The 17,992-nt window shown below is 41.9% G+C and overlaps 1 protein-coding gene across 2 annotated transcripts in view; it reads right to left on the bottom strand.

The window, feature by feature from the left end:
- The window catches only part of chd1 (chromodomain helicase DNA binding protein 1), a 194,877-nt gene that overhangs the window by 115,063 nt on the left and 61,822 nt on the right, over window positions 1-17,992 (bottom strand). For both annotated transcript variants that reach the window (XM_043709918.2, XM_043709925.2), the window contains exon 3: window positions 40-250. In XM_043709918.2, the coding sequence (XP_043565853.2) occupies window positions 40-250 (211 nt within the window). The remainder of the gene's footprint in view (window positions 1-39; window positions 251-17,992) is intronic.

Raw genomic sequence — 17,992 nt, 5'->3', positions numbered from 1 at the left:
AAAAGTTAGCCAAATATGAATAAGTAATTATATAATTACCTCTGCTCCATCAGTTTTTGGAACTTTGCTCTCAACTGTTCTTTTTCCTTTGGATGATGACGTGTTGCTTCCTGAACCAGATGAATCAGAATCAGACTGGCTGCCAGAGTCAGATTCACTATCAGAGTCACTGGAGTCATTGCTATCTGATTGACTGCTGCTTCCATCACTGCTGCTCCCGGAACTTGAACCAGATTCTTTGTCAGATTGGCTAAAACGAAAATTCAGAATTTTACTCCTTCAACAATGACACATCTTTGATTGAACCATATCTACAACTAAACTTTGCACAATATTTTGAAATCGATTACTGCAAACTCATATGGAAATACGAACAAAATATGCATTTGTTTAACAAACAAACAATCCAAGGTGCTTCACACAAGCATAACCGGACAAAATAATGAACTAAAGGAGGAAGCTTGGACAAAAAATGTGGCCTAACAGGTATTTCACAGACAAGAGTGAGAAGTGAGAAGAGATATAGGGAAAGAATTCCAGAGATCAAGAGCTAAATGGCCTAAAAGCTCTATCAATAGTGGGGTGAACTAAATGAGAGATGCAGAAGTTGCCAAAACTAGAGGGATGTGGTCTTGGAAGGCTGTAGGAGGTTACAAAGATAGCATATCAGAGATTTTAACACAACATACCACAGATCGCAAATCTAATAAACATCTATGAACACAGGTATAAAGAGTGAACAGGGCTGGTGCAAGTTAAGATTTTGTAAACAGCGTTTTGGATGAGATTAGTTCTAGGGCAGATAGGAAACTGGCCAACATTGGCTTGATACAGAACTCATGATGGGAAGCAAAGAAACGGGCTGCAAGTTTCCTAATATTTGACTCATGAAAGTATCTTCACATTCAGGACTGAATACCAGTCAAGGTATCTGACAACAGGGCAATGAAGGAGATATGAATGGTGGTGGTGAGGTAGAATGGAGTGTACTTGTGAAGTGTGTGTGAAGTTAGGCCACACATTCATAAGGTGATGGTTGAGGCCAAGCATGAGTAATGGTGCAAGGCTCAAGTGAAACCACTGCTTGAGCTTCTCTAGCTATGACTAAATACGCAAAAGAACTGTGCAAGTCAACTCCATTCAGTTGCACAACAAAGGAAAGTTGAGCACATTAAGTGATATCATCCTCAACAAGTATTTCTCAGTTATCCATTCAAATGTAGATAACATATATATGGTAATATTAAATTTACAATCAGAGTCACTAGTTTCAGCAAAAGCTCTTTTTTTATTTAGCCTTGGAATGTGGTCAACTCCAACAAGCCAGCATCTATTATCCAATAAAAACCAAAAGAAATGCGGATGCTGTAAACCAGAACATTCTGAGCAAGGATCACTTGACCCGAAACGTTAACGCTGATTTCTCTCCACAGATGCTGCCAGATCTCCTGAGCTTTTCCAGCAATTTCTATTTTTATATCTATATTCCACCCCTAGCCCCTGAGTTAACTGCATAATGTGAAACCTGAGTCATATGTAGGCCAGACTTGTAATGCTAAATTTGAAAAATTCTTAAAATAATTTAGCAACTTTCAAGGTAATTGTTCTCAGCTGCTAATGCACAAATGAAGATATTTACTGAATTCACATTCTTAAATCTAACATAGTGAAATCTCTAGGATCTTTAGTCAATAGAAGAACCTAAATTTGGTAGAGTGTATTTTTATTGTTAACAGATTGTGGCACACAATAGCACCTCAAGACTATTTAATGGCACCACCAGGTTCCCACAAATAAACTGATTTTTTTTGATAAGTTGTCAAAACAATGGCTTAAACAGAAATTAAAATTTACTATGACTAAATGTATTCAGTGTTGCTTTTATCTTTTAACAACCTAATGTTCTTTCCATGTGAAAGCCTCAAGCTTTCCCAAAAACCTGGAATCTCGGTTCATACTTCTGCCCAAAGTCACATGCCATTACGAATAGAATGCATAGTCTACACTCTAGACAGAGGACAGGGCGTGGCTACAGCAGTTTGACAACAAGGGCCAAGTGAAGGTGCAGCTCAAGACGACACACCATCTAAAGCTGATTGCTGCATGCCCATCTCCTCATCTAGATGGAAGGTGCCAGCAGGCTCTACGTAGTAGTCCCTCAAGCAGAGCGAGATATAAATGGTCATCTAATCTGCTTGATGTCCAGTGAAGAAACTTTGACCTCCTGAATGACCAGTAAGTTCTACACAATTAAGATGCACACCCTCATTCCAAACATACATTTTGTATTCCCTCTTTAGAAAACTGTCTTGAGATCTAAATGTTTTAATGGAAAACTAAATAGGCAGGAGCCCAAATAACCAATTTATATCAACTGCGTTTTTTTTTCAAAAAATTGTGTAATAAATAACCTGTGATGTTTAATTAGTCTCAATCTTAAAAATATGATGAAACAGGAAATGCTTATTACTTACACCACATCAACTTGACAGTATTGCAGCACAATTGATTTAGCAAGATAATTCACCACAAAATTAAATAGTTTAAACTGACAAATATAAATGGCTATCTTCACTCACTAAACAAGAGCAAGTTAGCAAAAAATACAAACTTGTCATCGGAGAAAAGATTAAAGGATTGGGCATAGCACAGGTAATAACAAATATCACAATGTCTCACTTTAATCAGCTTCTTCTTTTGAAGGATCTACATCATCATTCTGCAGCCAAACACAGGTCAGTTTGCGCACACAGCACCATATTATTTGGATGTTGGACACTTCACTGCTTAGCAACACCAGGAAGGGTCACTCAATCCAAAACACTTACTCCGATTTCCATCCACAGATGCTGCCAGACCTGCTGAGCTTTTCCAGTAAATTTTGTTTCGGTTTGAGACTCTATATAGTCCATCAATTCAAGTCCTGAAGTTCAGGACCAGGTACATGCGGGAAGTCTCAGAGCAGGGAAGAAACTGAAGGACCTAAAATGTGGGGGTGTCAACGGAGAGACAAAGAGGGAGGGAGTATTCACGGGGAGGCAGTCATTGTGGTGATGATGTGGGGATGCCCGATGCTGATTGAGGTGACCTGCACGATGGGCTGAGCAGTGTTAATTTGAGGGCCTCCCCACCTCCTATAGCTCTTGAACTCCTCTGAAAATGCAGGCTGAGTGGGAGATTTTCCTTAAAAGTAATTAAGAGCTCACTTAGTGCCTACAGTGGGGCAATTACAGACAGACAATTTGGGCGAGTGTTATATAATGTGATTTATGCAAATCATGATGTAACTGACCACAAGAGAAAACAAGCCTAGAATGAACATGTGAAGAGAGTTCGCAGACACTATACTGGCAAGCTGTATTTAATGATCCATGTATTGATATAAATATAAGGAGTACTACAGTACATGAGGTGAACAGCCTTGCCTGGAAATGAGGAGCTAGCAGCCTCAAGGAGAATCCCATGCACAGCCTGATCTCAGTTTGCAAGTAGCATCATTGGCTTAAAGCATAAGATATCGTAATGAGGGTGGTGGAAATTAAGCAGGAGTGAAGAATAGAACGAGACCAAAACTTCTTGTTGCTCCCAAACATATTTTGTCCAAATTTTAGAATGAATGTTGCTCGCTTGCATCTTTAAATAATAAAAAATTGAAATATATCTGTGCTGTCCTCTCCAACAAAGCTGTACATCTAAAATATAAAAACAGAAAATGCTGGAGAAATTCAGATGTGGCAGCATTTATGGAAAGAGAAACAGAATTTACATTTTTCTTCATATCTCATTTTCAGTTGTGTGTATTTTGGGGAAACATACGTCAGGCAGCATTGACATTTCGGGCATAAGCCGGTCATCAGGAATAAGGAGAGTGGGCCAGAGGTGAGAGATAAATGGGAGGGGGTGGGGTGGGCTGCTGAGAAAGCGATAGGTGGATGGAGGTGAGGGCAAAGGTGATAGGTCAGAGGGGGAGTGACGGACAGGTCAGGAGGGCACTGCCAAGTTAGAAGCTTGGGACTGAGATAGTGAGAGGGATGGGGAAATGAGGAAGCTGTTGAAATCCACATTGATCCCGTGTGGTTGCAGGGTCCAATGGCGGAATACAAAACATTCTTCCTCCAGGCGCGGGTGATAACAGTTTGGTGATGGAGGAGGCCCAGGTCCTGCATGTCGTTGATGAAGTGAGAGGGGGAGTTGAAGTATTCAGCTACGGGGTGGTGGGGTTGGTGGGTGCGGGTGTCGCAAAGATGTTCTCTGAAATGATCCACAAGAAGGCGTCCTGTCTCCCCAGTGTAGGGAAGACCACACCGGATGGAACGGATGCAGTAGATGACATTGGTGGAGGTACAGGTAAATATCTGACGGGTGTGGAAGGATCCCTTAGGGCCTTGGACGGAGGTGAGGGGAGTGGTAAGGGTGCAGGTTTTTCACTTCATGCAGTGGCAGGGAAAGGTGCCAGGAATCTGTGTGGGCTGTTGAGGGGAGTGGAGCTGACCAGGGTGTCGCAGAGGGAATGGTCTGTCCATAACGCTGGTAAGGGTGGCAAGGGAAATACGTCTTTTGTGGTGAGGTCCATTTGGAGGTGCCAGAGGTGGCAGAAGACGATGCGATGTATGCGGAGTTTGTTAGTGTGGAAGGTGAGGATCAAGGCGTTTCTGTCCTTGTTGCATTGAGAGGGGTGCGGTTCAAGGGTAGTGGTGCATGAAGTGGAGGAGATGTGTTGGAGGGCATCATCAACCACGTGGGAAGGGAAATTACGATCACGGAAGGAGGCCATCTGGGACTTTGAGGTGGAATTGGTCATCCTGGGAACAGATGCAGTGGAGGATTTGGAATAAGGGATGGCATTTTTACAGGAGGTAGGGTGGGAGGAGGTGTAGTCTAGGTTGCCGTGGAAGTCAGTGGGCTCGTGGTATATTGTCTGTGGCTACTCGATCACCAGAGACGGTGATGGAGAAGTCCAGGAAGGGGAGGGAGGTGTCCGAGATGGTCCAGGTGAATTCGAGGTCAGGGTGGAAGGTGTTGATAAACTCTTTAACCCCCTCATGGGAGCACGAGGCGGTGCCAATATAGTCATCGATGTAGCGGAGGAACAGGTGGGGGGGTGGTGTCGGTGTTACTGCTGATGATGAACTGTTTCACATATCCGACAAACAGGCAGGCATAATTGGGTCCCATGCGGGGGCCCATGGCTACCTCTTTGGTTTGGAGGAAGGGTCAACTTGGCACCACCCTCCGGACCTGTCCATCACTCCCCCTTCTGACCTATCACTGTCTCTCTCACCTTCATCCACCTGTCGTTTTCTCAGCTATCCACTCCACCCCAATTTATTTCTTAGCCCCAGCCTACAAGCCTCAATCCTGATGAAGCGCTTATGCCCGAAATGTCGATTCTGCTCCTTGGATGCTGCCTGACCTGCTGTGCTTTGCCAACAACACACTCTCGACTCTGATCTCTAGCATCTGCAGCCCTCACTTTCTCCTATCGGATCTCATTTTCAGCTTGGCATTTTATAGCCTTCAGGACACAGTGCTCAGGAGATCAATTTATGACTGGAACCAGCTGGAGAAAACACTTAACCAGCCTCTCAAAAAAAGAAAAGTGCCCAGTGACAGATTGATAAAATAAATTAGTACAATAAAAAACTGCAATATTCGCATGCACTGAATCCACAAAATATCAATTAGACAACCATGGTCTCAGGTTAAAACAGTACCACCTTAAAAGGACATCCTAATAACTTTAAACTATGAACTGTTTAATTCTCCTTGTGTCATGGACATTATCCCTCCAACTCTGAACGTGTGCTTGTCCATATGTGTAAAAGTACGCACACATGCTTGACACTGCATCTTTATAGTTTTTCTCAGAGTGAGCAGATAACAAAATTGATCTTTCATTCAAAAATATCCTGTTCACTGGCTTATTGACCGATACAGTGGACATTGGGTAACTACAGTTTTATTGGAGAAAGGTATAGTCACAGACAAAATAGAACATAAAACATTGAACAAATAGAAAATGTTGAAGATATTCAGCCGGTCTGGCAGATATTGGATTTAAATGAAATGTTACCACTATACGTTTCTTTACAGATACGGCCTGATCTGCTGAGTTTCTCCTTTTTTTTCAGATTTCCACCATCTGCAGCATTTTGCTTTTATTAACAAATTTTTTTGTTGCAGCCAATGGAGGAGATTGAAAAGGGGTGAAAAGAGGTGTTTGCCTCCATAATAGTAAAACCTGAAGCTCAACTGGGTCACATTGGACAGGAAGTCTGACAGTGCAAATTAATAGGAATATGACATATTGTCAATGTCACTGCACTAGCAATCTAAAGGCCAAGGCTAATGCTGTAGGTACAGGAATTCAATTCTCACTACCACTAGTCTCAGTAATGGCATCATCAATTCATAAAAATCCATCTGGTTCACCCTCCTTTCTGCTGCTGAAACAAATATGGACAAGAGCATTGACCAGGGGCTGACGGGAAGGTGAATCACTGAGTTAAAAAATTCTCTCATGAAGAGGGGGAGCGCACGCTGAGCAGGAGAGGACATGGGACTGCTAAGTGAAGTAATATATTTGGGTGGTTGTGTTACCCAAAAGACTACGTAGGTAGTGTCTCCCACCCATCCTCCTCCTCTAACCAATAAAAAGGTTCTGTGCACTGGATTGGTCAGGTAACTAGTTTTTTTTATTCTTTATTTTTCGACAGTCCTTTGGGAATTTACAACAGTGGGGTATGGCAGTTAGGGCAGTTGAATGGTCTTCCTGCAGAATGTGGGAAGGGTCCCTGCTGACATCACCTACAGGAAGTGCACCCAACTCCAGCGCCTCGAGAACTGTGTTAGGGAACTAGAGCTGGAGGAACTTCAGATCATTCGGGAGGTGGAGGGGGTTGAGAGGAGTAATCATACCTCAGGTAAAAGAAAAAGGCAGATGGTTTACAGTCAGAGGATGGAAAGGGAACTGACAGGCAGTGCAGGGAAACCCCTGTGGCCATTCCCCTGAATAACAAGTATACCGTTTTGGATACTGTTTGGGGACGGGGGGGGGGGGGGGGGGAGAGAGAGGAGGGAGGAGACACGACTTAACAGGGGTAAGCAGTGGGGCTCGGGTCTCAGGCACAGCGTCTGTCCCTGTTGTTCAGAAGGGAAGATGGAAGGGGAGCAGAGCTTAGTCATTGGGGACTCCATAGTTAGGGGGACAGATAGGAGGTCTGTGGGAACGAGAGAGACTCACGGTTGGTGTGTTGCCTCCTAGGTGCCAGGGTTCATGATGTCTTGGATCATGTTTTTAGCCCCAAGTCGTGGTCCACATAGGCACCAATGACATAGGTAGGATGGGGATTTAAGATGGAAAATCAGGGAGCTAGGGTGGAAGCTTAATGCTAGAACAGACATCTCTAGTTAGTTGCCTGTACCACATGTTAGCGAGGTAAGGAATAGGGAGAGAGAGAGGAGTTGAACATGTGGCTACAGGGATGGCGCAGGAGGGAGGGTTTCAGATAACTGGATAATTGACGCTTATTCTGGGATAGGTGGAACCTCTACCAACAGGATGGTCTACACCTGAACCTGGGGAATGGAATTTGCTAATGGCCTTTGGGTGGGTTTAAACTAATTCATTAGGGGGATGGGAACCTAAATTGTAGTTCCAGTGTCTAGTAGGTTATGAGTAGCAAGACCAGAAACAAAGTTTCAAGGTCGCAAAAGTTCACTGGCAAGCAGGAAGGTGGTTTGAAGTGTGTCCACTTTAATGCCAGGAGCATTCACAACAAGATGGGTGAACTTGCAGCATGGGTTGGTACCTGGGACTTCGATGTAGTGGCCATTTTGGAGACATGGATAGATCCAGGACAGGAATGATTGCTGCAGATTCTGGAATTTAGATGCTTCAGTAAGAACAGAGGTGGTGGTAAAAGAGGGGAAGGAGTGGCATTGTTAGTATTATGTGGCAGAAAAGGTGTTTGAGGATTCATCTACCAAGGTAGTATAGCCTGTAGATGAATCCTCAACTATAGGCCTCTGAATAGTTCCAGAGATGTAGAGGAAAGGACAGCAAAGCTAATTCTCGATAGGAGTGAGAGTAACAGGGCAGTTGTTATGGGGGACTTTAACTTTCCAAATATTGACTGGGAATATTACAGCTTGAGTACTTTAGATGGGTCAGATTTTGTCCAGTGTGTGTAGGAGGGTTTCCTGACATAGTATGTTTACAAGCCAACAAGGGGCGACGCCACATTGGACTTGATTCTGGGTAATGAAACCGGCCAGGTGTTAGATTTGGAGGTAGGGAAACACTTTGATGATAGTTACCACATTTCGGTTATATTTACTTTAGCGATGGAAAGGGATAGGTCTATAACGCGGGCAAAATGTTATTGCTGGGGAAAGACAATTATAATGCAATGAGGCAAGATTCAGGATGCACGTCACGGGAAAGGAAACTGCAGTGGATCGGCACAATCAAATTGCGGGCTTTTTCAAGGAGCGGCTACTGCGTGTCCTTGATAAGTATGTACCTGTCAGGCAGGCAGGAAGTGGTTGAGCGAGGGAGCCATGGTTTACTAAAGAAGTTGAAGCTCTTGTCAAGAGGAAGAAGGTGACTTATGTTAGGATGAGGATTGATGGCGCAGTTAGGGTGCTTGAAAGTTACAGGTTAGTCAGGAAAGACCTAAACAAAGAGCTAAGAGCAGCCAGGGTCATGAGAAGTCGTTGGCAGATAGGATCAAAGAAACCCCTAAAGCTTTCTATAAGTATATCAGGAATAAAAGAATGACTTGAGTAAGATTAGGACCAATCAGGAACAGGAGTGGAAAGTTGTGCGTGGAGTCTAAAGAAATAGGGGAAGCACTAAATGAATATTTTTCATCAGTATTCACACTGGAAAAAGACAATGTTGTTGAGGAGAATACTGGGATACAGGCTACCAGACTAGACGGGATTAAGGTTCACAAGGAGGAGGTGTTAGCAATTCTGTAAAGTATGAAAACAGATAAGTCCCCTGGGCAAGATGGGATTTATCCTAGGATTCTCTGGGAAGCCAGGGCAGAGACTGTAGAGCCTTTGCCTTTGATCTTTATGTCATCATTGTCTACAGGAATAGTGCCAGAAGACTGGAGGATAGCAAATGTTGTCCCCTTGTTCAAGAAGGGGAGTAGAGACAACCCTGGTAATTATAGACCAATGACCCTTACTTCGGTTATGGGTAAAGTGTTGGAAAAGGTTTAAGAGATAGGATTTATAATCATTTTAGAGGAATAAGTTGATTTGGGGTAATCAACAGAGTCTTGTGAAGGGTAGTTTGTGCCTCACAAGCCTTATTGAGTTCTTTGAGAAGGTGATCAAACAGGTGGATGAGGGTAAAGCGTTGATTTTTGATAAGGTTCCCCACAGTAGGCTACTGCACAAAATAGGGTTGCATGAGATTGAGTGTGATTTAGAGGCTTGGAACAGAAATTGGCTAGCTTAAAAAAAGGTGATGATTGATGGGAAATGTCTATCCTGGAGTTCAGTTACTGGTGGTATACTACAAGGATCTGTTTTGGGGCCCCTGCTGTTTGTCATTTTTATAAATGACTTATATGAGGGCATAGAAGGATGGATTAGTAAATTTGTGGATGACACTAAAGTCGGTGGAGTTGTGGATAGTGCTGAAGGATGTTGCAGGTTACGGAGGGATGTAGGTAAGCTGCAGAGCTGGGCTGAGAGGTGGCAAATGGAGTTTAATGTGGAGAAGTGTGAGGTGATTCACTTTGGAAGAAGCAACAGGAATAACGAGTATTGGGTGAATAGTAAGATTCTTGGTAGTGTAGATGAGCAGAGAGATCTGTGCCCACGTACCTAGATCCCTGCAAAGTTGACAGGGTTGGTAAGAAGGCATGTGTGTGTTAGCTTTTATTAGTAGAGGGATTGAGTTTCAGAGCCATGAGGTCACGCTGCAGTAGTAGAAAACTCTGGTGCGACCACACTTGGAGTACTGTGCACAGTTCTGGTAACCACATTATAGGAAGGATATGGAAGTTTTGGAAAGGGTTCAGAGGAGATTTACTAGGATGTTGCCTGGTATGGAGCAAAGGTCTTATGAGGAAAGGCTGAGGGACTTGAGGCTGTTTTTATTAGAGAGAAGGTGGTTGAGAGGTGACTTAATTGACACATAAGAGATAATCAGAGGGTTAGATGGAGGGGAAGAGAGACAGTGAGCCTTTTTCCACGGATGGTGATGGCGAGCACAAGGGGACATAGCTTTAAATTGATAGTTTCTTTACTCTAAGAGTAGTAGGAGCATGGAATGCCCTGCGTGCATCAGTAGTAGACTCGCCAACTTTAAGGGCATTTAAATGCTCATTGGATAAACATATGGATGAAATGGAATAGAGTATGACAGATAGGCTTCAAATTGGTTTCACAGGTTGGTGCAACATTGCAGGCTGAAGGGCCTGTACTGTGTTGTAACGTTCTATGTTCTATTAAAGTTCTTCAGGTCAGAAATTTAGCCTAGATTTCACCTTTGTGACTATCCCCACAGCACTATCCCCTCTATCTTCTGAAATGGCCTATCAAACCACTTATCTCAAGGGCAATTAGGATGGGCAACATGCATTGGGCTTGCCAGCATCATCCACATCTCATGAAAAATAAAGATATGAACTGAAAAAATAAGGGCAGGAAAAGAATCTATAACCCATCAGGAATGCTCCGGCATTCAACATGGTCTTGACTGGTCCTCAGCTTCAACTTCACTTTCCAACTCACTCAATTAGATCTCTTATTTTTCAAGGGAGATCCAACAATGTGTATATCTCAGTCTTGAATATATTCAGAAGTCCTACGACACAAGGTTATAGTCCTATATGTTTATTTGGAATCACAAGCTTTTGGAGCACTGCTCCTCCATCACTTGTTAGACTGTAACCTGGTATCATGTGACATCTGACTCTGTCCACCCCCAAGCCAACACTTGCACATCCACATCTTAAATATATTCAATGAAGGAGCATCCACAATCTTTGAGGATAGAGCGTTTCAAAGAATTGCGACCTTTTGAATGAAGCGGTATCTCATCTCAGTCCTAAATCAACAATCCCTCATCCTGAAATTATGCCCCCTTGTCCTCAATCCCCCAGCCACGAGAAACATGTCTCAGTTTAGGCTATCAAGACCTTTCCTAATCTTGAATGTTAGCTGAAATTCAACATTTTTTCTTTGCTTCTCTATTCTGTAACTAAGGATTGTACCAAGGCACCTTTTGTATCTAAGATTCCACTGAAAGTGGCGACTTACAAACTCTTCATTGTACTGATTTGAGTTCATGTGACAACAAAAGCTAAATTCAACTCAATCAGATCAATTCTTATGCTCCTAAACTCCAGAAAATATAGACTCAGTTTACTCAGCATCTTGTAGCAGGACCTCTTACCTAGAAACCAGCCAGAGTTATACAGCATGGAAACAGACCCTGTGGTCAAACTTGTCCTCACTGACCAGAATCATAAACTGATCTAAACCAATTTGGCAGCATTGGGCCCATATCCCTCTCGACCCTTCCTATTCATGTCCTCATCCAGTTAAATGTTGTAATTGTACCCACTTCTACCTTCTCCTTTAACAGCTCATTCCATACATGCACTACTTTGTGTGTGAAAAAGAGACACCCCTCAGGTCTCTTTCATATCTGGCCCCTCTCACCCTATGCCTTCTAGTTTTGGACTCCCTGACCTTGGGGGGGAAAAAAAGACATTGGCTATTCACCCAATGCATGCCCTTCATGATTTTATAAACCTGTACTGCCTCCAATTAAAACAAACTTCACAGAGCATTCCAGACATGGTACAGTCTGAACACTGTGGATACTCCGTGCTCCGTGTGTTTAGACATCCTGCCAACAGCAATATGTACAGCTCCTGACTGCCCTGCTTTCTATGCAGTGAAAATATTGGTTTCCAAATAGTGCCTGTACCCCTTGACAAGGAGACCTGGGTTTAAGTCCAACAGTAGGATCTTGGGGTCCACGTACACAGGTCCCTCAAAGTTGCCATCTAAGTTGTTAGGGTTGTTAAGGAGGCGTATGGTGTTTTGGCTTTCATTAACAGGGGGATTTGAGTTTAAGAGCCGCAAGGTTATGCTGCAGCTCTATAAAGCCGTGGTTAGACCACACTTGGAATACTGTTCCCAGTTACCTACAATCACATGTTGCTTTAGAAAGGTGCAGAGGAAATTTACCAGGATTGGAAGGCTCGTCTTATGAAGAGAGGTTGAGTGAGCTAGGGCTTTTCACATTGGAGAGACTAAGGAAGCAAGGTGACTTGACAGACATGTACAAAGTTACAAGAGGCATGGATAGAGTAGATAGCCAGAGACTCCTCTCCAGGGCAGAAATGGCTGTCACAAAGGGTCATAATTTTCAAGGAATGAAGGAAGGTATGGGGAGATGTCAGAGACAGGTTCTTTACGCAGAGTGTGGTGGGTGCATGGAATGCACTGCCAGCGATGGTAGGAGAGTCAGAGACATTAAGGACATTTAAGCAATTGCTGGACAAGCACATGGATGGCAGTAAATTGAGGGGTGTGTAGCTTAGGTTGATCTTAGATTAAGAGAAATGCTTGGCACAACATCATGGGCCGCAGGGCCTGTATTGTGCTGTACTCTTCTATGTTCTATGTTCCAGAGGTGTGTAGTAACATCTCTGAATAGATTGATTAGAAAAGTAGGTTAATTTTTTTTTAAATGATATCGCCAAAACCCCACACAACTGTAGCAAGGCTTCTATATTCTTTTACTCCAATCCTTTTGCCATAAAAGCCAACACACCATTTGTTTTTCTAATTTCTTACTGTAACTGAATGTTAGTTGGGTGTTCTTTGTACAAGCACACCTCTCTGAACATCGTGTACACATTTCACACCTTCCAAACAATATTCTGCTTCTCTTTTCTTGGTGATCAATATCAGTTTTCCTTGTTACATTCCATTTTTCAACTTGTTGCCCATTTATTTAATCTATTCAAATCTCTTTGCAGCCTCTTATTGTCCTTCTCATAGCTTGCATTTCTGCTTAACTTTCACAAAGTTATAGAATTGTTACAGCACAGGAGGCCATTCAGCCTATGTCAGCAACACCTCTATTCCACTGTACTGACCTCCTGCCTTTTCTCCATATTTCTGCACACCATTTCTATGCAAATAATCATCCAATGTCCTCTTGAATCCCTCAATTAAACTTGCCCTCACCACATTACCAGCGGTGCACTCTACACCCTAACTACTCACTGTGATTTAATTTAAAATCTACTTATCTACAAACTAATATTATTTCTCTTTCACTTCCTCAGATACCTGAAAGGGTTCAGAAAAGATTTACAATGATGTTGCCGGGATTGGAGGGATTGAGCTACAGGGAGAGGCCGAATAAGCTGGGGCTACTTTCCATGGAGTGTCGGAGGCCAAGGGGCACCTAAAAGAGGTTTATAAAATTACGAGGAGTAGATAGGCTGAATAGTCAAGGCCTTTTCCCCAGAGTTTCCCTACAAGGGGGTATACTGGGTAAACTGGGAGGGAAAAAATTTAAAAGGGACTGAAGGGACAACTGTTTCACACAGAGGATGGTGCATGTATTTAATGAACTGCCAGAGGAAATGGTGCAATTACAACATTTAAAAGGCATCTGGAGGAGTTCACGAATAGGAAGGGTTTAGAGGGATATGGGGTAAACGCTGGCTAATAGGACTAGATTAGTTTAGGATATCTGGTCGGCATGGATGAGTTTGACAGAAGGGTCTGTTATTGTGCTGCATATCTCTATGACTCTGATTTCACATAAAAGGGTAAGGTTCCACAATACCATATCCTCTAGCACATTATTCAAGTGGCCACTGGTTCTGTTCATAGCTTGATTTTTGCTTAAGATAGGAAAAAGAAGAACAGAAACAAGGTTGTTTTCCCTCTCCTCTCATTATAGCAATATCCATTAGTTTGGGAGGTGCCTTCTGTACACACTTCTCCAAAGTTTAACTATCCTCCTGTATCTTATGGTCTTATGAATTTAAACTTATTTAACACCTGAGAATAGATTATGAGCTAATGCAGCATCTTAAAAAATAATCACTGCGTTAACCCAGTGGGCACATACTTCAGCATAAAATAAAAACCCTTCTTTAGAAGGAAAAAAGATTGATTTCTTAGCAAACTAATTTACAGATGCACTTTCTGTCCCAGCCCCAGCTCTGCCTAGTTTATTGCAATACAACACGAATGACTCTCTTCCTCAATATCCTTCAAAGCAATCAATGCTGGAAGCAAGAATGCACTTCCAGGTGTTTGATAAATGAAATAAAAAGTGCATTTTCACTTCATCTAATGACAGAATAAAATATAGAAAGAACAAAAATAAACTGCTCAATAAACTTACTTTCTCCTCATTCAACAAAATAGAAGTCAAGTTGCTTCATGATTTGGAGGTGTCGGTGTTGGACTGGGGTGTACAAAATTAAAAATCACAAAACACCAGGTTACAGTCCAGGTCACAGTGGCTGACGAAGGAGCAGCACTCCAAAGCTAGTGCTTTCAATTAAACGTGTTGGATATACCCTGATGCTTGCGATCTTTTTAACTTTAGAGTTGCTTCGCATCAGTCTTCTTTTGTTTAACTTAACACACAAACCATCAGCAGCTTTCAGATTACTAGAACATTGCAGCTCCCAAAGCATTTACAATCTTAGAAATACGCAATTCTTACAGAACTGGCAGTTATTTGGCCTTTTGTGCCCATGTTGGTTTACTGCACGAGCAATTCAGCTAATCCCATTGCTCTGCTTCTCCACTACAGCTCCACAGGTGCTCATCCAACTTCCTTCTAAAAAACACAATTGAAGACGATCCCTACTCTCTTCATAGTTCACAACAGTTTGAAATGCTGTCTCACTTGCAAACTTTAAGATTACGGCCTGTATGGCAAAGTATAGGTCATCAATATAAGATCAAGAAAAGTAAATGGTCGTCATACCAACCCCTGGGAAACCACAACGAATAGCATCTCCAGTTTGAAAAACCACCATGCACATTCCTCATCATTTCTTATTACTCAAACAAGTTCATATCCACACTACCACAGTCAATTTTGAGCCAGTGGTTTCATCTTTTCTGACAAGGCTACAATGTGTTGCTTTATCAAATACATTTTCTAAGTCCACACACATAGCTTCAACATTACTCTTATCAATCTTCTATGTATCTTTGTCTCAAGTTCTAAAGAAGGGTCACCAGATCCAAAACGTTAACTCTGATTTCTCATTACAGATGCTGCCAGACTTGCTGAGTTTTTCCAGCAATTTAAATTTTTGTTTGCGCATGTAACTTTGTCAATTCAGTTAAACAGAATTTGCTTTTAACAAATCTGAGCTGGCTTTTCCTCAGCAATCCACACTTGTTCAAGTCACTATCAGTTTTGCCCCAGATTATCATCAAGGTTAAACTGATTGGTTTCTGGTTGCTAATTTTATTCCTACACCCTCTTTTGGACAAGGGTGTAAACTTTAGCATTATTTAGTACTCTGGTACTGCCCTTACATTTAAGGAGATCAGAAGATTATGCCAGTGCCCACATAATGCTGTCCTCTATCTTCCTCAGAATCCTTCAATGAATTTCCTCCAATAATGCAATTTTCTTTTATCAAAATACAATGTAAATGAAATAATCAATTTAGGAGCAAATAACTGCAGATATTGGAATCTGTACTGAAAACAAAAACTGCTGGAGATCACAGCGAGTCAGTCAACATCCATAGAGAATGAGCAAACTAATATTTCAATTCTAGATGACTCGAGGTATGGAGGGGACAATATCTATGCAATTATGGGGAGTGGATGGGGGAGTGGATTGCTGTGGGAGAAAGGGTGGTGATAGTGCATTGTCAGTTTTATTTGTTTGCTGGCATTGGCCAAGTATCAATAATTAACCAGAAAAGGAGATAAATGTTCTGCTTCATACCAAATCTATCAAAGATCAATTTTAGTCTTCACTTGAATTAGTGAATAAGTAAACAGGGCTTCAATATTATGCATTTTTCAAAAGCTGAGAAACATTTCAGAAGCACAACTTTATTGATAAGGAAAACATGCTAAGTTATTGCAGAATTAACCGTTTTGCTCCAGACAGAATTAAACTGTCAAAAAGTACAAGTGTTCAACTTTACAACTTAAATTTCAAGGATATTTTCAACAAAAATGAATTATTGCTTTGTATATACCAAAATTAACAATTGACATTTTTCCAGATAAAACATCTTAAATGCTATTGCCTGCCAGCACACAATGTATTTTTTTAAATGGGAAAAGAGAGCGTAGCAATTGTGCTCAACTACCTAAGACTAAACTCATAACCCCACAGAAACTTCTGATGAAGAATAATGATATCTCTGTTAAAAGGACTTTAACATAGTTGTCACAGTCTTACTGGGGCAAAGGGCTGCTCCTTCGTTAGAGAAGGCTAGTGGCAGTTTAACCTGAGGGTCATCACATCTCAGGCAAAGGGAGAGGTTAAGAAGGAGAATCCTTCACTGTAACCTCAGCTGGTGCAGGAATTGAACCCACGCTGGAGTCACTTGGTATCATAAACCAATCATCCAGCTGACTTGAGATAACTGACCCGTTTTACTCTACTGCACTGCATCGTGTAAAATGAGTTAGCTATAGAAGAGTCATTCGGAAGTGACCCAATAGGATAATATTCACCTGTGCATACTGTAGCAGTCAAATAGAAGTCCAGGATTTGCTCCTCACCTCAAATTCTATAGCTATTTTGCAATATCAAACTAGTATATCTCACCTTCCAAAGGAACAAGCAAAAATAAAAGTTGTCATATCTGTGCTAAAACAGACATATTCATTTATAAGTCTCCACTGCACATTTTAGATTGCAAGATTGTACAGCATGGACTCAAAGGACCAAACAGACTCTTTTCGTGCTTGACAATTCTACTTCAACTGTGGCAAGTGGCTTGAACAGAGACAAGAATGAAAAAAGCTCAAGCTAGTGCAGTGGACGATACAAGAGTTTTCAGTTCTAACAGAGAAAAATGGCTTGAAATTCTTGCATTGTCAGTTCATTAGCCATTATAGTCAATATACAATTTTACCTTTATATGCATTTTATCTATCCTTATTATTCATAAGCTATTAGAAGGCATGCACTTGGTCATTTTATAGATACGAACTGACAAATGGCTTTAGCAGAGATTCTAATCCATACTTAAAAGCAAATATTAAATTCTGCTCTAAGCTTGTTATAATTGGTCAATCCTATCCTTTAGCTTTGTTTATTGACAGGTCAAACCCGGCACCAGCACACACCACCACCACCCCCCACCCCCCACCCCCCACAAACACCCTGCAGACATCTATTTCAACCATATATTTCTAAAGCCACTCTTTCTAGCGACTGATATATGAGCAGAGGTTAAACTGGTGATGACTTTATATACTGGAAATCAGATTAATGAGGAGAGAATCTCAAAGAAACCTATAAAATTCTAAGAGGACTGGACAGGGTAGAGGCAGGAAGAGTGTCTCCAGTGGCAGAGAAATGCAGCACCTGGAGTCTCAGTCTCAGGATATGGGGTAAACCATTGAGGACTAACATGGGAGACATTTCTTCTCCCAGAGAGTGTTGAGCCTGTGGTATTTGCTACCACAGAAAGTGGTCATGGCCAAAACATTGTATGATTTCACAAAGGAGTTAAATACAGCACTGTGGACTAACAGGAACAAAGGATGGGGGAGTGGTGGGAAGCAAGGAAGGCTATTGAGCTGCACAATCAGATATTATCATAATGACTGGTGGAGCTGGCTCAAAAGGCCAGGTGGCCTCCTCCTGCTCCTATTTTATATTTCTAACACCTACCTTGAAGTTGGCAAGATTTAGAACTGTCCTTTAAAATAAAGAGAATTAAAGTTCAAATTAAAGGTTCCAGTTCTTTCCCTGCAGTTTTGAGAA

The sequence above is a fragment of the Chiloscyllium plagiosum genome, unplaced genomic scaffold (genome assembly GCF_037043375.1).
Source record: "Chiloscyllium plagiosum isolate Xiang-an unplaced genomic scaffold, Cpla_swu_hap1 HiC_scaffold_2, whole genome shotgun sequence".
In the NCBI taxonomy this organism is placed as follows: Eukaryota; Metazoa; Chordata; class Chondrichthyes; order Orectolobiformes; family Hemiscylliidae; genus Chiloscyllium; species Chiloscyllium plagiosum.
This window is presented reverse-complemented; position numbering and strand designations above follow the sequence as displayed.